This window comes from Seriola dumerili, unplaced genomic scaffold (genome assembly GCF_002260705.1).
Source record: "Seriola dumerili isolate Sdu_G_001 unplaced genomic scaffold, Sdu_1.0 BDQW01000138.1, whole genome shotgun sequence".
Classification (NCBI taxonomy): domain Eukaryota; kingdom Metazoa; phylum Chordata; class Actinopteri; order Carangiformes; family Carangidae; genus Seriola; species Seriola dumerili.
Window position 1 is genome coordinate 18,960,989 of NW_019174393.1, and position 23,709 is coordinate 18,984,697.

General features: G+C 39.8%; 2 protein-coding genes across 2 annotated transcripts in view; both read left to right on the plus strand.

Annotated features, from left to right (window-relative positions):
- Nucleotides 1–9,431: 9,431 nt before the first annotated feature.
- On the plus strand, nt 9,432–13,252 carry mrps33 (mitochondrial ribosomal protein S33). Its single transcript, XM_022749471.1, has 3 exons — nt 9,432–9,602; nt 10,354–10,570; nt 11,932–13,252. Exons 2-3 carry the CDS (start codon nt 10,356–10,358, stop codon nt 12,035–12,037), a joined length of 321 nt encoding a protein of 106 aa, XP_022605192.1. The 5' UTR covers nt 9,432–9,602; nt 10,354–10,355; the 3' UTR covers nt 12,038–13,252.
- A 1,505-nt stretch (nt 13,253–14,757) lies between these two features.
- The window catches only part of braf (B-Raf proto-oncogene, serine/threonine kinase), a 42,411-nt gene continuing 33,459 nt past the window's right edge, over nt 14,758–23,709 (plus strand). The window contains exon 1 of the mRNA XM_022749192.1: nt 14,758–15,057. Within this exon, the coding sequence (XP_022604913.1) occupies nt 14,902–15,057 (156 nt within the window). The 5' untranslated portion in view covers nt 14,758–14,901. The remainder of the gene's footprint in view (nt 15,058–23,709) is intronic.

Here is a 23,709-nt window from a genome sequence, read left to right on the forward strand (position 1 = left end):
CTTTGATCATGTGTCAGTGTGTTTGTCTGACAGAAGCTCAACATTGACTTTTATCTAGTTTTAAGTCACATACACTTTTGACACCTTGGTGGTTTTCAGCTCTATATTTGAACCAGATGAAGGATTTTAGTCGTCGGACGTCTGGATCTGAAGTTATCAGAGAAACAAGCTGAGGAAATGTTAGACAGCTCAGCTCCCAGCTGCTGGAGACGTCCTGTCCTGTGTCACTGTCATTTTTAAAGGTAACTGTTTTAAGGGAGCTTCTACTGGTTTTATTCCGCTGGTGTGTTTGTTATGGAGAGGAGGAAACCTCTGTGGATAATTCAGCTGCTGGTAAAAACCTGCTGAACGTCTGCTTCTTACGTTATCAGACAAAAGTTACAGACTATGTGTTTAAAATGTAGTTAAAAGGCTTTTTATTACTTACACAGGCTACATATTGTGCTTATACATGGTACATATTACTGAATGGATATGTGTTTAACCAAATTACCATTACATGAACTAATTATTAATTAATGTACAGTAAAATGGGAGGAACAGTGAGAAACAGCTAATTTTTTCCCCAGGCCAAAGTAGAGCAGTGCTGGTCCCAGCCATTTTAGGGCTCTATGCAGAAGACTCCTATTGTTAATATCTACTTCTACTTTATAATGCACTCACCCTCCTCTGGTGTGCCCTGCATTGGTGGCAGTGCACCGGACCAGAAGATTAAGCTTATGGAACGTTCATGGTTTGTTTAGGTTTAGACAAAGATCATGGTTTGGGTTCAAATAAATACTTCATTAAGGTTGGAGGAGCTTTTACATCATGGTTACAATCATAGGTGTAGTGCTGGCGGAGTGTACCTGAACCACACCACAGCTGTTCACCTAATACGTTAGAGAGTTTACCTTCAACTGAAATTCATTTCAATGTTTTTCCAGGATTCATGTTAACAGTATCTGCAGTTCGAGCAACGTGTAGACTGTTAAGCCCATGACTTTCATTTCTTGCTGGTGTGGTATTGGCCTGAGGTCATGGTTTCTGCCATCCCTGTGAAAACAGTCAGCTAAATAAAATGACATTCCATTGCTGGGCGGACAAGGACATTTTAGGCAGCTCTTCACATTACAACATTGTGAAACATTTATTGTTCCTCCACACTGGTGACAGCCAGATTTGGCACATATCTCGAGAACTGCTCAAGCGAGTCCTTCCAAATTTGGCACAAACAATTGCAATTGGACTCAAAGACAAACTGATTAGAGTTTGGTGGTCAAAGGTCAAAGTTCAAGGTCACAGTGACCTCAAAAAATAAACTTTTTAGCCATCACTCAAGACTTCAAACTGCAATTATGACATTTCAAACGAATGGTTCATATTTTCTATGACTCTGGATAAACAGGGATGTAACCTGAAACTAGTCTGAGCGGAGGAGGCAGACGACCACCAGGAAGTGAATCTTTATTAAAATTGGTTTCACTTTCAATTTCAACCATTATTAACTTAGTCAGGTTTTATGTTCTTTTCATATTAGATAAAGAATTCATTTACTCTTCTAATTTAACATAAACTGTATAAAAAAATATGAAAGCTGACATACAGTTTTCCAAGTTCGAACACAACCAGCAAATGTGACGTTTATCAGTACAGCTAACAACAGTTTGAGTTAGTATTTAAAAAAAAAAAAAGTCTGCCTGTCAAACATATGTTCACACCAAATGTCTCAGTTTAACAGAAGCTATGTTAAACCTTACAGTACTTTGTGGTATTTGCTGAAAATGAAAATGAGCATATTTCACCCTATGAAACATGCTAATGGGTAACATGCTAATGCCTAATGCTAGCTGGCACTTTTTTATATCTCCACGCCGGCAACAACCGGAGCCCGAGGCATATTGTTTTTGAGCTGTCTGTTCGTCATACCTTGAAGGAACCTCTTCATATTTCAAACATTCACTCTGTGATTCTTGGTGATCCAAAACAACAGTTTGCAAATTTAAAGAAATAATCATTTAAAAATTGTGTTTTTTTTTACTTACAATTACACTTTAGAGAAGCAAAGTGATCAGATGTACCTTGGTGTGTCACTCCTGTGACACCGTGACAATCATCTGTCATCTCTGAGTTGAATGTTTTGCAGGTTAGGTTTTTTATTTTTTCTGTGTTCACAAGAGTGTTTAGCTCTGATGTGATAATCTGTCGTCTGTCTCCTGCTCTGATCTGATGACACACACACACACACCTTTGCCTCCTGAACTGGCTGCTGTCACATCGACTCAAAGCACTGTACATCTTTTGTCAGGAAAATAAAGAGTTGCCTGGCAACACACTTTTTTTATGACATTATTTTTCATTTTTAGCTAATTCCAAGTCAAATGGTTGAAAGTGAAATCAAGATAGATAGATAGATAGATAGATAGATACTTTATTTTTGTAGAGTGGTTGATATTAAACTCAAAGTGAAGCTGCAAGTTTTTTTTTATGCCTCCACACTGGTGACGGTCTGAGCCGGAGGTATTTTGTTTTTGGGATGTCCGTCCGTCCGTCCCACTCTCACGGACAACATATCTCAGTAACGCCTCATGGCGAGTTCACCTTGTGAACGCAATATCCCCAGAACTCCTCAAGGGAATGCCTTCAAATTTGGCACAAACGTCCACCGGGACTCAAGGATGAACACAAAACACTTTTTAGCCATTGCTCAAGACTTCTCACAGCAATTATGACAACATTTCACACAAATGATTGATATTTTATGTGACTCCGGATAAACAGGGATATAATCACAATCAGAACCAGATGTATTTGTCACTACCATAATCCTCATTTCAGCGTACATGGAAGCGAAATGCCGTACTCCACAGATCAGGGTGAAAAAAATAAGTGCTTATGCAACGGGTGTCCTGAATGAACAGGCGGTCAGTGGACACTTAAAGTACTGGTGCATTTTTGAGCATATATGTCATCCTGTGGTGTTGGAGGGAGGGATGGGGGGGCAGCACTTTGAGGGAGTTCATAGTTCTAATGGCTTGTGGAAAAAAAAAAAGCTATTGCACAGTCTGGTGGCCGTTGCACGGATGCTCTGGAGTTTCCTTCCCGATAGCAAGAGTGCAAAGAGGTGGTGGGAGGTGCGAGAGGGGTCGGTCATTATATTGGCTGAAACTATTCTAAGTGGCGGCAGCACACAACCACAAGTTTTCTTTTTTTCTATTTGTTTTCTCTAAAGCCATCATTTTTGTTATTTGAGTCCAAGGCAGGTTGACTCCAGTCCACACCTCTGAATTGCAAGTGCAATAATCTACTAAAGTAGGTAAAGGTACATAATTGTACTTCCTCAAATGTTCTTTTTTCAGATGCAGTGAGTCTGACGTCAACAGAAATTATGTAACTTCACCTGCTGTTACTTAACATGACTTGGATGTCAGAAACGAGTGTGAAAACATCATGGAAAATGCCATTAAATTTATTGACCACCCTCAGGCTCTCCGGAGGATGAACCCTTTTCTATTCCGAACTGTGACCATTTCTCTAGTACATCGCACAAGGTATCCAGGAGATTGATTTGTGATTTTAGAGACGCACTAATCAATATTTTATAAAGAATAACAGATCAAGTGACTGCATGTAATGTAAAATGTGTCACTTCCAGTGAGAAACCCCCAAAAAATGTGTGTGAGGGAAAAATGATATTCCGATGGGATGGATGTGTTTTGCTCTTGTGTGTGCAGTTGACTGCATGTCCTGTTGTTCAAGTTCAAGTGTTATCAATCTGACAGTTATGCAAGTGAGAAGACCTGGCGAGGACATTGTCCTTGGCTTGGGTCGTGATGACCGAAACTGTTGAAGTGATTGATGTTGTACAAACAGTTTTGGGAAATGTTTGGATAAAGAGTGTTCCAGTGAAACAGTCCAACAGGGCCTACAGGGAAACTGTCTGTTTTGGTGATTTGTAAGAGAGGAAGTCTTGTCTGTATTAGTCAGAGCACATTTGCCTTGACAACCTGTGTGTAAAATGTTTCCCTGTGTGCACATGAAACTGATATTAAAGAGCGCTTGACTTTACCTGTTGGGCTGAGACTTCTTTTCTTTGATAAAGTAGATAAGTGGAGAGAGGTTTTTCTCCTCACAGTTCGTTCGCTGCGAGCGGGGTTGGACGGGCGGAACCAGGGTCGCCTCGAAAGGGTTCATCTGCAGGCAAAGAGCGATTTAACCCCAAGGCTGGTCCACAAAAGGGATGTGCCTGCCCTCATGCTCCAACAAAACACAGTGATGTATAAGATGTGAAGAGGCCTATTGGGACACCTCGTGGGTCATCTGGTACAGTATGTAGCATTAATGCTCAGTCCTTTGGTTTAAATCCAACCCACAGCCTTTTGCTGTCATGCTTTGCCTCGATGGACACTTTATGTTTGGACTTTTGAAATTTGTTTGGACTTTTGGTTCAGTTCCTGTTTTATTTTGTGATCACTTCCCTGTGTTTCTTGTGGTCATTTTATCTCCTGTCTTTGTCCTGTTTCCCTCCTTCAGTGATTGTCTAATGTGTTTCACCTGTGTTTAATCACCCTTGCCTCCCTTGTGTGTATTTAGTCTCTGTGCTCCAACTTGTCTTTGTCAGTTCGTCGTTTGCTTCAGTTTGGATTTTTGCAGTCCCCGATGTCTCTTGCTGCCGTGTCCTCACTGTTTTTGGTTTTTCTGTTTTGCTTCTGTTTTGCCTGTTAAGTTCCCAGTGTTTTTTGGATAGGTCGTAAATGGCTTTTTTTGGTTATCAAAAACACCATTTCTTCCACCGACCGCCATTGATTGCCTGTATTTGGCTGCTGTAAATCTGATATGCTGCATGTCATCCCCTCTCTCTCTCTCCCCAACTTTCCTCCAGACTGCACAGAGGTGCACCTGAGAAGTATACTTTTCATAAAAATGATAAAAGCATGTCAAGTTCTGAGTGAACTCCCAGGCGTAGCTAAGCTATCTTGGTGTGTTAACGTGTCTGCAGTGTTTCAAGTGGGAAGAAGATACTGGTTTCCCTTATTGAAGCACTGGAAATGTGTGTCAACCAAAAAGATAATGATAAAATAAAAACTATTAATAGCAAATAAAAACCTAAATTGTAAGAGGAGAGAGACTGAGCATACTCTGTGCAAAGTCCCCCCCCCCTTTGTGCGCGCACTGTCTGACTTTGTGTAAACATGTCTTTTCCTTTTTTTCCCGCACTCCCTCTGTGGAGGCGGTGTGTGTGTGTGTGTGTGTGTGTGTGTGTGTGTGTGTGTGTGTATAAGAAAGAGAGAGAGAGAGTGTGGGTATGAGAGACAGAATTAGCAGTAAAGAGAACATAAGCGTTTAAACAGAATTTCAAGAATGAGATAGGAAATAAGGGTACCACTTTAAAATCAAACTCCCCTTATAAAGGATTTATAAATGGTTTATAACTAGTAATTAGCTTGTTAAAACTATATAAATCATTTATAAGCTGTTATAACACATTAGAGAAAAATGGCAACAGTGACCTGTTGCTTGCCAAATAGTGAGCCCACATGTGTCTGTACTGTTCAGCCTCATATCTCATTAGTTACTGAGCTTTCATTGTTTTCTCCATCATCAGCGTTTGTACCTGCTGCTTTATCACACGTTTGTTCAGTTACTATCAATAAACCATCGCCAGCATCTTAATGCTCAGAAAGTTTCATCTGGCAGATCAAATTATGGCAGATCACATGATCATATCACATGACCAGATTCATCCTCTGAGGCCTTGGCAGTGTTGTTGACCTCTACATGCTCTCAGCAGCCGTCCTCATTATAATCACAGCTGTTGATCAGATTGTTATCACAGTGGAGATTAACATGGAGATGCTTTCTGCTGGTCGGTCTCTTCTTTAGGACTTTAGCATTCCAGCTAGAACACAGGTGGTGACCTTCCTTTACCTGGTGAACTGCTCACCCATTCTTTGTCCCACTGTTCACATCTCTGTGATTCTCCCTCCATCATCTTCAGGTTTCTTCATCTCGTTTTTACAATCATTTATTTATCAGTTACAAACATTTATAAAAGTGTAAAACACATCATTTATTAATGAGTTACTATAAGGCTCCTTTTACCAGTTACAATTGGTAATAACTCATTAGTAAGATTAATGAGTAGTAACTTCATCTTGCCAAATAGTGAGCCTGCATCAATGTATGAAAACTGTGTTATAACTTGTTAAAGTGTTAACAACAGAATTAATAACCTAATTATAAAGAATTTATAAATCCTTTATAAGTGTAGTCTGATTGTGGTGGTACTAATTTTACATTCATTTTTTCAATAATCAAGACAAACACTATGTTACTGGCAGTCATAGTGAAGTGGCTGCACAACAATGAAAGTCAGTGTAACATTTACAAATTAAAAGGCATATGCAGGTTTGTTCACTCAGTAGCTGCTCTGGTGCAGCTGAAGTTCAGAAATAAACTGGAATTCTGCCCATTAATCATTTTCATGTGTGTGTCCCCGCCAGACTCTGTGCTGTAAGTTTGTGTTGGCCCATTTATCTCCAGTGGTTACTGTCAGGCATTGTCACTCTGCTGTGGAAATTAAGCTCTGAACGTGTGCGTGGCTGCAGTTCCTTCATATCTGGCGCCCTCTTCTGTTAATAAGTTGTAAAGACACAATGTAGAGTGTAGTAAATGACAGCTTTAGTTTTCAGCCACTCATGAATAAGTGAAATAATGTGAAGGAAATGATGGAAAGAATATTTGCAAAAAAAATAAATATAAAGCAAGGAATTGGCAATATAAAACAATACAGTCTAAGCACAGATTTGCAGGCCCTGTGGTAAAAATTACCCCACTGTCAAAGTTGATTAAACACAAATTCTATTTTTTAGATATGTAACTCTTTATTTGTGTTACGATTTGTTATTTAATTCTGTTTGGAGCCCAGGGCAGATATAGATACAGACGCCACAGGATGGATGTGCTAAAAGTTCTTTATTGGCATGAGCCAAGCACCTCCAGCTTCTGCAGGTGGAAAGTCAGCGCATGCAGGTGAATATAGTGGCAGGTAATGGTGGTGGATCTTCAGCAGGAGCAGGCACAGCACTGGTTCTGACAGTAACTGAAGTGAGGAGTCACAATGGGGAGTATTTTCCCAAAAAAACAACAAGAAGCATCTTTCACGGGAGCAAAAGGTGGCCTGGAGCGGTACCACATTGAGATCGGAACAATCTGGCAACGAGTGAGTGAAGAGCAGGGGTTCTTATACAGGGCTTGATGAGTGATAAGTAACAGGTGTGCCAGGAAGTCAATGCTGCACCCCCCCTGTAATCAGCTGTAATCAGATCTGATCCAATTTGGATATTTGGAATTCATCTTCATGTTATCATAGGACAAATAACTCAGTGGTGAGCTCTGTGTTTATTCTGTCATATACTGTCTTTTTTCTTGTAATGCTAACATTAGGGTTCAGTGCTTTCATATAATATAATTTTCTTGAATTGTATGGCAGTTGTTTGCTGTTTTTTACGCTTCCGGGCATCCCCTGATAACCATGGCAACCCTGTGTTTAATGTCACAACGCTATGAACTTTGGGTTATTCCCTCAGGCAAAGTCTGCAGAAATGCAGAGTTACAGAAAGTGTGCATAAAGGACTCAAAATGTCTGCTGGAGAGCTCCATGACCTCGATGGTTTGACAGTGGGACAGAACTATGCCCTCACAAAATTACCAGGAACTCACGTCCAAGTCTGTGAGTCTGTGAGAGGCGATATTGGGATTGGGCCATACATTCACACAAGGAGGACGAGACACAGAGAAAGACAGACAGGGTAAATAAACTGGGAAAATCCAGCAGTCACAGAAGGGGCTGTAACACCTTGCCCTTTTGAACTGCATGTGAAAGGCTGGTAAGTTACCAACAAAAGGGAAACAGGCTGTAGTGATTCCAATATGAAACCAGGAGAAGACTCGACCTGTCCATCGTCTTATTGACCTTTAGCGTTGACATTTCCTCTGTGCAAGATAATAGAAAGAATACAAATAGACAGGTATATTTCCTTCAAGCTTTTTTTTTTTGTGAATTATCAAAGTGGTTTCAAATTTGGAATAACCACTATGGATTCTATTGCAGTATTAAATCAGAATATTTGGAAAACTATTGTCATTAAGGAAGCTGTAATTGGGTTATTCTTGGATATTGAAAGGGCATATGACTCAATGTGGAGGGAGGGTGTGCTTAACACAGTAATGGCAGAATGTTTTACTGGATAAATGATTTTCTCAATCCAGGTCTCAAGTCCAGTCCTCTTTAATGCAATGATAAACAACACTTTCCAAAAGTTCACCAAGGTTTTGCAAAGTCTTTGTTTGCAAATGATGGCGCCATCTGGAGGAGAGAGAAAATATTGGTTATTTGTTCTATCAAACCCAAAAGGCCTTGGGTCAGGTTGTTCAGTGGACAGGTAAGTGGGGATTTAGGATTTCTATGTATTTGGCTTCAGGAGGAAAATTCCTGCTTTAAATATCTCTATATATGAGTGTCCCTCAGAGAGAATGGATGAAAAGTTAACATGAAAAAGTCATGTAGATGAAATAATTAGTAAGGGAGAGAAAGAAAGTAACGTTCATCATAGTTTAGCTGGAGGTGATTGGGGGGTGGGGGTGGGGGACACCTCTCATATCTGAAAAGGAATTATGACTATTGATACTCAAATTCAACATATCTCCATTTCAGTTTTGACTAATGTAACTCAAATTTCAGATATCTACAATATCTGAATTTTGGGTAGTAATCGTTTGACCTATCATAAAAGATGTGGCTAATTAAATATATTGTTGATTGGAATTAGTAAAAAATTCCATTAGAATTGACAATTCCGTTAGAATTTAATGAAAATATCTGGAATTCACATTTTGGATGGCAAAATAGAATTTCAGACTCATTGGTAATTCCCCTCTCAGTTTTGACTAGTCATAATGCAAATTAAAAGGACTTGCCATAACCAAACAACCTTAACCGATATATCCATGCCTCGAGCAGTACAGTAATACGCAGTTGATAAAACCATTTATTTTTAATGTCAGCTTTATGTTTTAAATTATGGGTTTCAATGCAATTATTAGATTCATATATTCTAAAATGCTTGCTTCATTGTGGCTTTGTTTTCTAGATAAAGTCAAATAATACATACCGCTATATACAAACAAACTGCTGTCTGAGAAGCGGAACTTTTGTGCAGTTTGTCAAGCTCACGGCTCTCTTACGACCGACGGACTTCCTGCCAGCGCTCGATAGCTTAAAAGATACATCAGTTTACATCAATAACGAAGGTGTGTCTCCGTTAATATAACGTTTTAATTAGGACTTACTTACATATTTGTGTGAAATTAAAAAAAACCGTGTATATCAGAAGATAGAATGTCAGAAAACAGGAAGTGAAAGCACTAACCAATCAGCTGTTGGGAAATGTGACATGCGCGATAGAGCCTATGATGGCAGTATGGCGTGTGTGTGAAGGTGAACGTTAGCTTTAGCGTCAATATAATTAATTTACCCACAGTTGTAATTTAATTCGGGCTAAATACGTTTGACGAGCGGTTTTTACAGTGTGTAACTAATTCCCCACTGACTGCAGACTCAGGTAAGACTTACTACTGTTGCTGTTGAAATGCTGTCTTTCATCATGTTGTTAAATAGGGGGTTTCACAAGGCGAAGGGAAGTCAAAACTGACAAACTACTAACTAATATGACGACTAAAACACGGAGAGCGTATCCAATAACATGAGCTCACAATGTTAGTCAGTGTGATAACCAGGGGTGGACAGTTAACCAAGTACATTTACTTAAGTACTGTACTTCAGTATATCTTTTCAGATCTGTTCTTTATTTGAATATACATATATTTTTTTAACTGTCTGACTTTTCCTCCACTACACTTAAAGACAGATGTTGTACTTTTGACTCCTCTACATTTCTATGAAGTACTCTTACTTTGAAGCAGAGCTTTTAGTAAGGGTTATGTATCTTCTTTTATTTTGAAAATGTAATAGACCATAGGCTGTGTTCATCTGTGAACAACTTTCACTTGTATTGGAGTCTATTTGACCAGGAGGATCTATACTGTGACTCAAGTATTGAAGTTATTGACTTTTCCCACTCTGATTACGCTGTCCTGCTCACTACATGTTTGACTTTTCTTTTTGTTTAATTATTTAATGCATACACTCGAAACACAAAGCTCAGGATCTCACCTGATCTAGTTTTAACTGTGTAGGCTAAAACCGTGGACATGATGAATATATAATTGATTATGTAGCCAGTGTGTTTAATGCTCAGTCAATGTCCCTCACATCTCCTGTATATCAAGTCTTCTCTCTGCTCTGCTGAACAGTCATGGCCGGTCTGTCCAGCTATGCCGTGCGCATGGCCAGACTGAGCGCTCGGATCTTCGGGGATGTTGTGCGTCCAACAGACTCCAAATCTATGAAGGTGGTCCAGCTGTTCCAGGAGCCTCCCATGGCCAAGAGAAAGGAGGTGTATGACTGGTACCCACAGCACAAGATTTACTATGCCATGACCCAAAAGCTCAGATTCATGGGACTTTTCAGGTACTGTAGAAACTGCTCACCTGTCCCCTAATGTTGATGACTTATGGCAAAAGTTTAAGCTTGATCTTTGATCTTGATCTATTTGCTTTTTTAAAATTAAATGAAATTAAATGAGTTAATTTAAATATTAGTACTTCATGTATTTGCACTTTCACACAGGATAACAACTATGGTAGTTCATGACTGTCAATCTTTAAAATAAAATCATTTAATCAAAGTAATATGACGCAAATTTAAAAATATATGTCCCACATCGAAAACCAACCTGGTAAATTAAGTATAAAGCACATCTCCTCAGCACTCTCATTTTCTCTCATTCAATGATTAAGTCGTTTCTACTTAGCACAGGTTTTTTTGACCGTTGTTAAGCATTTGTCAGTGACACTCAATACTTCCTGCAAGTATTTTGCATTAAAAAAATGCAAATTACAAAAAAAAAGCATACTACATAAAAAAAATGTGTTTGCATTTAAATAAAACAGTAACAGATCAAAGACTAAAACTTAAAGAAATGATCCTGTTATAATAATTTACAAGTTAACATCAGAATAGGTAGACTATGGTTATGTTAAATCTAAGTTAGCAATTTAGAGTTAATCCACAATAGCATATTTTTAATCACACAATCATTCTAAAACACTGAAGATGCACCTGTTTCCTCATCAGCTGCTCTACTTACTAAAAAATAATTCCTTTTCATGGGATTTCTCGACAGAAATTCAACTCATACTTTGACATATCGACCCATTTTATTTTACTCCTGCTAGCAATCTGACTGCTAGCCTACAGAAGACAGAAGCAATGGTTAGCTTGCTAGTTAAATCTAGCTAACATGGTTAATTAAATAACATCAGTTGACATTTTTCCACAGTGGAAAGGCTGGTGACATTAGGTACCAGTGTGATATTCTCACATGACGTGAGAATTCAGATAGTCCCCGCCCTTTCAGCCACTCAGCCAATGCTAGCATGCCTAAATCAGTCGTCTTGGAGACGTAGCCTCTTGGGGGCCACATGGGAATGATCTAATATGACTTCACTCCAAACATAGTATGAACAAGTTCACTCAAATATTGGTTGGGACAATTCTGTCCTCACAAAATAGCAGTAAGGACATGTCCCTACCGTCCACATGTAAACCTACACCCTTGCTGGGAAGTATTCTGCTCTTTGAGCTGCTGGAACTTTAATGTGAAACACGTGCGCTGCAAATGTTGGGTTAATTAGTGGTAGTTTAACAGCTATCAAAAATATGGCATAGTTAAATTGATCAATGAGTAAAAATGGTATTTAATCAATGTGGATGTAACCTTCAGTAAGCAGGGTGAAGGTTTTCATAAACAGTTTTCTCTTCCTTCTCAGGGATGAGCATGAAGACTTCAAAGACGAAATGCGTCGCATGAGGAAACTAAGAGGAAAAGGAAAACCAAAGAAAGGAGAGGGGAAGAGAGCGGGAAAGAAGAAATGAGCTGTAACATTTCTGCTACTTCACCTTTTCACAGGACTTATGTTTTTTTCTTTTCCTGGAGACAGACAGTGGTGGACTGTGTACATTATTGTGGGGGAGGGCCACGAATCCTGAAACAATCCCATGGGTCTAGCCACAACTGTCCAGTGCTTTGAAGCTTCACTATGTTGGCATGAATAATACCCTAGGTCAGCATTACACACATGCAACATTCTCATCTATGTCTGTTGTACTCAATGGAATTCCATTTGTTTAATGTTGAATGTGTCTGATTTAAGTTGCAGGGGGTGAACCAGTATGGAGAAAGAAATAGCCAATCAAATGCTATTGGATACTAGAAAAACAAGCTAATCACTATGATCATCTGAGTACACATACAACATTTACAGGCCTGTGGTCATGTCTTTTCAACATTCATGGATTTATAGCAAATTTGGGTCTATGGCAGCTGTACTACACCTCATGTCAACTTTGGAGTTTTGAGCTTAAGTCAGCGGAATGGCTGAAAAATTATGTAAAGAAACAGACATCTTTCATGTTTTCAAAATAAAATCAATGTGAGGAATGTGCTGTTCAAAAATGCTACAATAAAACCACAACACAGTACACAGATGCTGATACTGAGTTATATATTTCATATGGGATCACTGGTTCCAGTAAATATGTGGATGTATCTAATGCTAGGCCAGAAACGTTAGCATTTTCTTTTAGCTATAAAAGGATTGCTGGTGAGGCACTTTGGTACGATGGAGTATTAGGGCCACACTGAGGAAAAGAAAATCTGAAATTTTGAGAATAAAGTCATAATTTTATGAGAGAAAGTCAAAATATTACAAGAATAATGTAATTTTACAAGAAAAAAAGTCAATATGAGAATAATGTGGTAATTTTAGATTTTGTGTTTTAGAGAGGAAATATCAGAAGCTTTAAAATGAGGAACGTGGAGCATCCTGTGAAGTTCTACTTTTGCAGAAGGAGATCCTTCATCTTTAGCTCATCACCATCACATCAGCATCAGCATCAGGACATTGAAAAGATTGTGAAGAGTCTATTCTATTGTTGGACAAACAGCAGCTGCCAGAAGCAGCTCAGTCTACCACTGACACTGTCATTTCACATGTTTGATTGGTTGTTTGTAATCCTAAAAATTATGTTTTTTTTCTTTCAAAATTTTACACTTTTAATTCTAGTAAAATTCCTACTTTATTATCGTAATTTCAGATTTCTCGTTTTTCTTCAATGTGGCCCTAATACCCCATTGTACTTTGGCAACAGCAAATTTCAAAGAATATTCTGATCTGCACTGAGTCACTGCTGGTATGTGCAGGACAGAAAAATAAATACATGCAGAAAAAAAAAAAAAATTAGGTCGTCCAAAGTGACTTTTACAGATGTGGTTTCACAGCATGACAAACTGCCTTGGGACCGCAGACCCACTGCATGTCAATGAGATCTGGAAAAAAAAATTCCATTTCATAAATTTCTCAGAAAATTTAATTTTTTAACACAAAAGTACAATAATAACTTAGACATGTCATGTATTATCACTTCATCTGGAGGCCCTGTCTTATGCAAGGATAGTCAAAATATTAAATGTGATCATTTCTGTTAGAAGGGGCAGGAAGAAATTATAGTGAATAATCAAGCACTAGCTCCACCTACAGGAAGGTTCCGGTGGTTCTCGAGTCTCCAGAAAGCTTGTGTGAGTTTGAATACTGGTAACTGATTTTCCCAGAATGATGTTGGTATATATTAGTGATGTCCATGGTGACTGAGATAGGAGGAGACCGGATGCTTGTAAGATGGATCATTTGTAACACTTCCAGTTTCTTCAATCAGGAACAAGTTATGAATCACCTGATTCACTCTATACCTGCTCAGGTTAGTCTTATTCTACATATGAGGAATTAGCAGCCTGTGACAGACAGACTGTTTTAGAAAGAAAAAACTAATTTTAGGTAAGAATTTTTTTTTTACCTCGTTTTTGTAATAGCAGGTGCCTGATTTGTAGTTCATCTTTTCAAACTTATGTCATGTTTATTTTGAGTCTCTAGATATTTTTCATGCTAGTTGTCAGTGCTAATGTTTTAGCTGTTAGCTGCAAGTTAAGCTAGTTCATGGCTACAAGAGTCTGGGTTAGTTGTAACAACAATACACATAAGCGGACACACACACACACACACACACACAAATGTTAAATTGTTGAAGCTGGTGAACATTTGCACATTTTGTTAAGTTTTATTATATTTAAATGTCTTCACTACTATGACTGACAGTAAGTAGCATGGCTCTCTCTGTCTCTCTCTCTCACACACACACACACAATGTCAAAAATGTTACACCCAGCCCCATTCTCCCCTATTTACTTCTTTACAATTAAGTCAGCTATGGCAAACTGAGTAGTATTACATTTTCTGGTATATTTGAATGTAAGCTTGCTGAGGTCTCCAGCAAATGATAGTAGATAAAGTAGATGTCACTGAGTTCACTGAATTCTTTTTAACGTTTTGTACTGTGTTAGCTGTATTTTTCAGTGTAAACACATTTGAACAGACAGAGGCACCAGAATTCAAAAGTTGTTGTCATATTAAAGCTCCTTTTAGTAGAGGCTGTTTATATTTTTTTTTATAGAAACACATGACCAAGTTAAATAGAAATAATAATTATAATGGTATATTAATAAAATAATTATAATGACAACATATTTTGTGCCAGCTTAATAGTAGTAGTAATAGTAGTAGTCCTGTGCCATCCATCCAGTCCACATTAGTTCTATCGTCCTGCGTCTCTGTCTCCCCCTCCTGTCCTCAACACCACCCTGCGTTTCCCTCTATTATTTTCCACTCAGTTTCTCGCAGTTTAAAATGGCGGCGTTGAGCAGCGCCGAGTCCCCACCGCCCGTCTTTAACGGAGACACCGCGGAGCGGGAGCCGGGCAGGGAGCGGGGCCTGGAGGAACTGGGCGCTGGGCTGGACTCCTCTTGCTCGTCGGGGATCCCCGGAGGTCCGCAGGATGAGGAGGTAAGCGCTGCGGCGGTGGCGGCGGCGGGGTAGCGTGTCTAGGCTAAGCAGGGGACACGGGCTCCGAGTGGAGGTAATTGGATGTAAATCTTCAGGAAACACCGGCTGTAACATGGATCGTGGGGGCTGCGGTGCAGGGGGGCAAGACGATGGACTAAATACGAAGGATCCATTTGAGTGCGATGCGTTCACATCCCTCGGCTTCCTATGAACAGAAAAATGCGACAGACGAGTGTGAGCGGGAGGGGGAAGGTTTTATTCCGCGGAGCCTGTGTTTATTTCGGGCCTGCTTTATTCCATTCGCTCCTGGCTTCATTTTCCAGGCTCGCTGCAGCTGCAGCCTGGTGCGCCAACAGAGCACACATACACACACACACACACACACACACACACACACGTACACAAACTAGTACACACACACACACACACACACACACACACACACACACCGCTGTTGACACAACAAAGACGCAACTACGCCGCTTTCTAATGCATTCTTGTACATTGTAATGTGTCCAAAGTTTCATTTTCACCAATCCTCAGAGGTTCATCACCTCAGAGGGATGATGATGATGATGATGATGATGATGGTGGAGGTGGAGGCTACATCAAGTCGTGCCTGTGTTTTTGCGGGTGCAATCCAGATACACAGGTTACTTTTATTTATATTACAGGCTTTACAATCACCGCCCCCACCTCCACGTACACACACACACACACACACACACACACAACACACAGCACACAACACAGAGGCGGAACCATCAGCCAGGCTGTGTCCTCATCATTTAATGCACGGTGACCATGTAGCCTAGCCTGGAAATCTGTCTCCAGTCTGCAGATCAGAGGCCTCACTGCTTGACCATGACAGCAGGCAAAACCACATTAGCAGGATGCTGCAAGTCAGATACAACAGCGTTTTAAAAGTATATAATATATAATGCTTATTGCTGAAATCAGATGTTCTAGCTCCACATTAAGACGTGTTTTCTGTTCCATATCTAAAATGACAGATGTCTCATTGTGTGCACTTACGTGGCCTCTGGCCATAGTTCATTTTAAAATGCAAAAATCCTCATCACCCCAGTAGTTAAGAGTTTCCTCGTTAACATGTCAGCTTGACTGTGGCATAGTAGGTTTAGACAATTGTCTATCATCATCACCAGCAATCGCAGAGAGACGATCCGATCGTCTCTGGTCTTTCACTCATTCAAAAAGTCAATAGAGCCGATCTTGCTGCTGCTGTCATTACACTGTGTTTTGGTTCATTTTTATCAGACAATATAGTGATCACAAAACAGTAAATTTGTCTCCAGCAACAGCTTGGTGCTCCTGAATGGAGACTTCCCTCCCTCCTCTCTGTCTTTCAGTGTGTGTGTCTTATTACACACACAAAAACCTAGTTTTGCTGCATGCATCAAAACAAAGTCAGTAAAAAAAAAAAATGAAATGCACATTTAAAAATTATTTTAAGTCAACTGTCGGTTTTAGCAAATTGTACACTCAAGTTAAAGGTCAGGCCTCAGAGATGTGAGCCGGCCCGGCACATAAAGATAGAGGAGCAAGGAAAAGAGCAAGGATCACGTGCACACATTGCACACAGCATGTATTGGTTGAATGGAGGTATGTGGTCTGTCAGTTTGCTCAGTGCACTTGTCAGGATTGGCAGAAGGACAAGGTTTGCGTAAATGAAGTTCAGAGAGTTGCTGATTCTGATTGTTCCTTAAATTCAGCAGTGGAAAAAAAGCCCCAATAAGTTTAGTTTAGTTTAGTTTATTTATTTATTTGATAGGGACAATGCAATTTAACATGGTTTCAAAACAGGGTATGAAACTGATGTGTTGCACAAGGAGTTTATAGCTATTGCTAATTCTCGACTCTTTTGTTTGTGTCTTCAGTTGGCCATAGTCGATCTGATCGCCAATGGGCCACACCTATGGCATCTTTGTTTTAGTCTGTCTTCAGAAACATGAGAGAGCTCCAGTGGGCTGATGATAGAAGTGCTGATGTAATTCAAACACATTTAAAAGGCACTCCAGTGATTTTAATATTGCACTTCCATAAAGTTGGGGGACTCGCAACAAAGAGATTAAGAAATTGTGACACACCTGTGCTGCAGAGGCTGACGTATCCTGACTTTTAGCTCTTAGTATGGCCAGACTTCAAAAGACAGTGGATCCTACACTTCCCACGAAGACACAAGTGCCATTTACTTTTGCTAGCCCCAGTTTGTGACACCAACTTCTTCTTTGATACATTTCTTTAAAAAAGATGAACCATGATGACTAGGACATTGTGCATGCTTTTTTCTCAGACTTACCAAAAGCCTTGTTTTCACAGGCTGTAAACAGCCTGTAAACTTCCCGCTTTATTTTAACTTTGAATATATGTCAACTAAATATCATCGTCATGTAATATCAAGCAATATCATATCATTAAGTCGAGTCACAATTACTCAATTAAAAAATCAGAATTAACTTTAGGGCTGGGATTTCTAATCAGCTACTGCCTGGTTGGAAGGAGAAACATTTCTAAACCTAAGGACTAATATCTATTGGAGGTGGTATTGCACAGAAAACAGCTTTTGTTGACATATAGTGGCTTCAGAAAGTATTCAAACCCCTTCACTTTTCGCTTATTGCACACTTTGTGTTGCAGTGTGTGTATTTATTAACAAGACTCGATCTATTCCTAGTATATGTCTGGACTACCTATGTTCAAATCCTGATTTCATGACTGCGGCGTCGTGTGACAAAATCACCAAACACATTAATGAAATACTGAGCTGTGATTTCAACTGTATTTACTGTAACATGATCAGAGAGAAAGTTACAAAAGACAGACTATCTTTCTTTTTTACTAGTGATTTTTTTTTTCAGGCTTTTGCCTTTTATTTTAATCATAGTGTGAGGGAGATGGGAAAATTGAAGAGAGAAAGAGAGACATGTAGCAAAGGGCCACCGACTGGACTTGAATCAGGGCCACTGCGCAAGGACTAAACCCAAATGTCATGTGATCCACCAGGTGAACCACCGGGGCCCGAGACAGACTATCTTTTTTAATTAGTCTCTCACACAGAGCACAGCTTCCGTCTGGATCGACAATAGTTTAGTCTTTATTTACGTCAACTCCAGAATGTAACAGACTTTTATTAGAGGCAGGTCTTTATGTCTGACTCCCTCTGTTTGATATGTAGAGTTGGTCATAGTTGTTAGTACGAAGCCTTGTTACTGATTACTTCTCTCTCTCCCTCCCTCTCTCCTGCTCTCTCTGCTCTGTGTGTCTTATGTTTAGTTATTCCTCTGCCTCCTTTAGTAATAATGATACATCTAATGAAAGTACTTTATTTGCTGTAATGGAGGCGAGGTTCAGTGTATTGGAAATGCTCCTCCTCTTCCCTGCAGTTCCAGAGCAGCCGGGAAACCAAAGCAGCTCAGTAGATGCTGAGTAGCTGCTCAGCACTCCACTGTCAGTCAGTTAGTGACATTCACAATCATAGGGCTGGCCATGCTGTTGCAGACCAGCCAAAAATCAAAGCTGAAATCTCTCATTTACAAAAGTAATCAGACCTTTTGCTGTGGCACTCCAAACTGTGGTGAAGTGCATAATTTGACTGTGTAAGTCCACCTGTGGAAAATTAAATTGATTGGTCATAGTTTGCATGTATATAATGTCCCACAATTCACACTGCCTATCAGGACAAAAACCAAGACATGAAGTCCCAAGGAAATCTCTGTAGGCCTCCATGATAAAACTATAGTGAGTCATAGATCAGGGTGAGGGTATAAAATCATTTCTAAACTTTGTTCCCAGGATCACAGTGTTTGGAATCACCAGGGCTCTTCCTGGAGTTGGCCCACTGAGTAACCAGGCAAGAAGAGCCTTGTTCAGGGAGGTGTCACTCTAACAGAGCTCAACAACAGTGCATGCGTTTCACTTGCATTTGCAGCTAAACATAGATGTGTGTGAACTGTAAAATGTATTCAGGAGTATTGTGTGAATAAAAGGTATTTGAAAATTCAAAAAAAGGTTGATCACACAATGATGACAACGCAGTCATTGCACTGAACCAGTGTCAATTCTCGTGAGTGGATTGCGTGAATTGACAATGCAAAGGCCCTCTAGACAATAGTTCAACAAGCAGACGCCTCTAAGTGTTCACAACTGAAGACTTGAGGTGGATCAGCTTGGGGGACTTGATATCCCTTTTGTGTAAAACAGACTAATCAGATTTTTTAAAACTCCTTTAATACAGATGTATTCATACAGTTCATACTCTTACATAGTTTAAAGTATGTGAAAATGATTACATTATTATTAAACAAATACAGTAATAATTTAAAATGAAAATTAATCAAAAACCTAGAGTGTATTCAAAGAAATTTAATCATTTTGTCTTATAATTTTGTCCCTTGATTGAGGAAAAGCCCATTATTTGATAAATTTTCATTGAGCCCTAAAGTACTAACTCATTCCTACATTTTTCAACTCGTGCTCCTTGACATTAAAGTAAGCATCAAGCGCTGAGAGTCCTCTGCAGAGACAGTAGAACCTGCTGGAAGGATGACCATCTCAGCAGCTCTCCATCAGCCAGGTCTTTATGGTAGACTGGCTAGATTGAAGTCACTTGAAGTAAAACGTACATGACAACCCCTTCGGAGTTTGCCAAAAAGCTTTTAAAGCAGTCTTCCCCTACATTGATTTGATTTGTGGCAGCACGCCACAATATCAACATTAACCACCTTATATTGATTTTTCTATTTTTTTTCTCTTATTTGTAAAATCTTATTTCATTTTAGAGCTGTGTGAAGCCTCTCTCTCTCTCTCTCTCTCTCTCTCTCTCTCTCTCTCTCTTGCCCGCTCTCTTGCCCTTTTTACACCAAAATTAGCATTTTTTCAAATGCAGGTAAACTGACTAAAAAAAAAGCCAATTGACTTCTTTCACACTGCCAGCCGAGTTTGTCTTTCTGCTCGGAGAGGACACACTACAGGAAGCAATGTCGTCACGTGCTGTTACAGAGCACACGCACACAGAGATGCAGGGGAAAGAGAGTAAGCAAACTGGAAAAACGGATCTGTTGCGTCTCATCCCTGGGTTGGTGCTGCTATAAGTGTCTGAGCCTCTGGGTGAGACGCTTCGATCAGCGATTATTTGTTTTTGAAACTTATTTCAGGGTTGTAGCTCACTCTTGCAGGCCCAGAGTGCAGTGTAGCTGCTGCATTTCAGGTGTAAAAGCACCGTGCTGGGCATGTGACAGGTCTTTTTACAGGGTCTGCTCTGAAAGAGGTCAGGTGTTTTCTAGGGCAGTAACTAATTATTATTTTCATTATCGAAAGCCCATGGATTTGTCTACAATCAGCTTGTTATGTTATCACCAGTTCAAAACCAAACACAAACACAAAAACAACTTTACATTAACTTTCTGTTAATGGACCAGTCTGTAGGAATTAGTGACATCTAGTCTGTGTAAATTTTCAGTTATCCACGTCACGGTTATCTAATCACAAAGCGAAGACCGAAACATCCCCATCCTATTGGCAGATAAGGGAACATGTATAGTGGTTCTAAACACAGCTTATTAACATGCCAAGGTCACCACACTACTTGGTGACACCAACACATATGAAATACTGGAGCGAGACCCGACCCGTGGCTACAAGAAGAAGGCAATAGAATGTTTACAGAAGTATACACAGACTAGAATGTCACTAATTCCTACAGATGGTCCATTAACAGAAAGTTAATGTAAAGTTGTTTTTGTGTTTGTGTTTGGTTTTGAACTGGTGATAACATAACAAGCTGATTGTAGACAAATCCATGGGCTTTCGATAATGAAAATAATAATTAGTTACTGCCCTAGAAAACACCTGACCTCTTTCAGAGCAGACCCTGTAAAAAGACTGTCACATGCCCAGCACGGTGCTGTTACACCTGAAATGCAGCAGCTACACTGCACTCTGGGCCTGCAAGAGTGAGCTACAACCCTGAAATAAGTTTTCAAAAACACATAATCGCTGATCGAAGCGTCTCACCCAGAGGCTCAGACACTTATAGCCAGCACCAACCCAGGGATGAGACGCAACAGATCCTTTTTCCAGTTTGCTTACTCTCTTTCCCCTGCATCTCTGTGTGCGTGTGCTCTGTAACAGCACGTGATGACATTGCTTCCTGTAGTGTGTCCTCTCCGAGCAGAAAGACAAACTCGGCTGGCAGTGTGAAAGAAGTCAATTGGCTTTTTTTTTAGTCAGTTTACCTGCTTTTTGAAAAAATGCTAAATTTTGGTGTAAAAAGGGCAAGAGAGCGGGCAAGAGAGAGAGAGAGAGAGAGAGGAGAGAGAGAGAGAGAGAGGCTTCACACAGCTCTAAAATGAAAATAAGATTTACAAATAAGAGAAAAAAATAGAAAAATCAATATAAGGTGGTTAATGTTGATATTGTGGCGTGCTGCCACAAATCAAAATCAATGTAGGGGAAGTGCTTTAAAAGCTTTTGGCAAACTCCGAGGGGTTGTCATGTACGTTTTACTTCAAGTGACTTTCATAGCCTCATCACGCTACCATAAAGACATGCGCTGATGGAGAGAGCTGCAGATGGTCTCACGCCTTCCAGCAGTTCTACTGTCTCTGCAGAGGATCTCCAGCGCTTGATGCTTACTTTAATGTCAAGGAGCACGAGTTGAAAAATGTAGGAATGAGTTAGTAACTTTAGGGCTCAATGAAAATTTATCAAATAATGGGCTTTTCCTCAATCAAGGGACAAATTATAAGACAAAATGATTAAATTTCTTTGAATACACTCTAGTTTTTTGATTAATTTTCATTTTAAATTATTACTTGTATGTATTTGTTTAATAATAATGTAATCATTTTCACATACTTTAAACTATGTAAGAGTAATGAACTTATGAATACATCTGTATTAAAGGAGTATTTAAAAAATCTGATTAGTCTGTTTTTAACACAAAAGGGATATCAAGTCCCCCAAGCTGATCCACCTCAAGTCTTCAGTTGTGAACACTACAGGGCCGTTGCTCGTAGGCGTCTGCTTGTGAACTATTGGTCTAGAGGCCTTTGCATGTCAATTTCACAATTCAATCCCACTCACGAGAATTGACACTGGTTCAGTGCAATGACTGCGTTGTCATCATTGTGTTGATCAACTTATTTTTTTGAATTTTCAAATACCTTTTATTCACACAATACTCCTGAATACATTTTACAGTTCACGACACATCCTATGTTTAGCTGCAAATGCAAGTGAAACGCATGCACTGTTGTTGAGCTCTGTTAGAGTGACACCTCCCTGAACCAAGGCTCTTCTGCCTGGTTACTCAGCTGGGCCAACTCCAGAAGAGCCCTGGTGATTCCAAACACTGTGATCCTGGGAACAAAGTTTAGAAATGATTTTATAATCTCACCCTGATCTATGACTCACTATAGTTTTATCATGGAGGCCTACAAGATTTTCCTTGGGACTTGCATGTCTTGGTTTTTTGTCCTGATAGGCAGTGTGAATTGTGGGACATTATATACATGCAAACTATACCAATCAATTTAATTTCCAAAGGTGGACTTACACAGTCAAATTATGCACTTCACCACAGTTTGGAGTGCCACAGCAAAAGGTCTGATTACTTTTGGTAAATGGAGATTTTCAAGCTTTGATTTTTGGCTGTCTGCAGCAAGGTGGCCAGCCTCTATGATTGTGAATGTCACTAACTGACTGACAGGTGGAGTGCTCTGAGAGCTACTCAGCATCTACTGAGCTGCTTTGGTTTCCCGGCTGCTCTGGAATGCAGGGAGAGGGAGGAGCATTTCCAATACACCTGAACCTCGCCTCCATTACAGCAAATAACGTACTTTCATTAGATGTATCAATTTTACTAAAGGAGGCAGAGGAATAACTAAACATAAGACACACAGAGCGCAGAGAGAGCAGGAGAGAGGGAGGGAGAGAGAGAAGTAATCAGTAACAAGGCTTCGTACTACAACTATGACCAACTCTACATATCAACAGAGGGAGCTCAGACATAAAGACCTGCCTCTAATAAAAGTCTGTTACATTCTGGAGTTGAGAGTAAAAAAGACTAAACTATGTGGGATCCAGACGAGACGAAGCCTGTGCTCTGTGTGAGAGACTAATTAAAAAAGATTAGTCTGTCTCGGGCCCCGGTGGTTCACCTGGTGGATCACATGACATTGTGGGTTTAGTCCTTGCGGCAGTGGCCCTGATTCAAGTCCAGCTCGGTGGCCCTTTGCTACATGTCTCTCTTTCTCTCTTCAATTTTCCCATCTCCCTCACACTATGTTAAAATAAAAGGCAAAAGCCTGAAAAAAAAATCACTAGTAAAATAAGAAAGATAGTCTGTCTTTGTAACTTTCTCTCTGATCATGTTACAGTAAATACAGTTGAATCACAGCTGCAGTATTTTCATTAATGTGTTTGGTGATTTTGTCACACGACGCCGCAGTCATGAAATCAGGATTTGAACATAGGTAGTCCGACATATACTAGGAATAGATCGAGTCTTGTTAATAAATAACACAACATGGCAACACAAAGTGTGCAATAAGCGAAAAAGTTGAAGGGTTTAATACTTCTGAAGCCACTATATGTCAACAAAAGCTGTTTTCTCTGTGGCAATAAGCCACC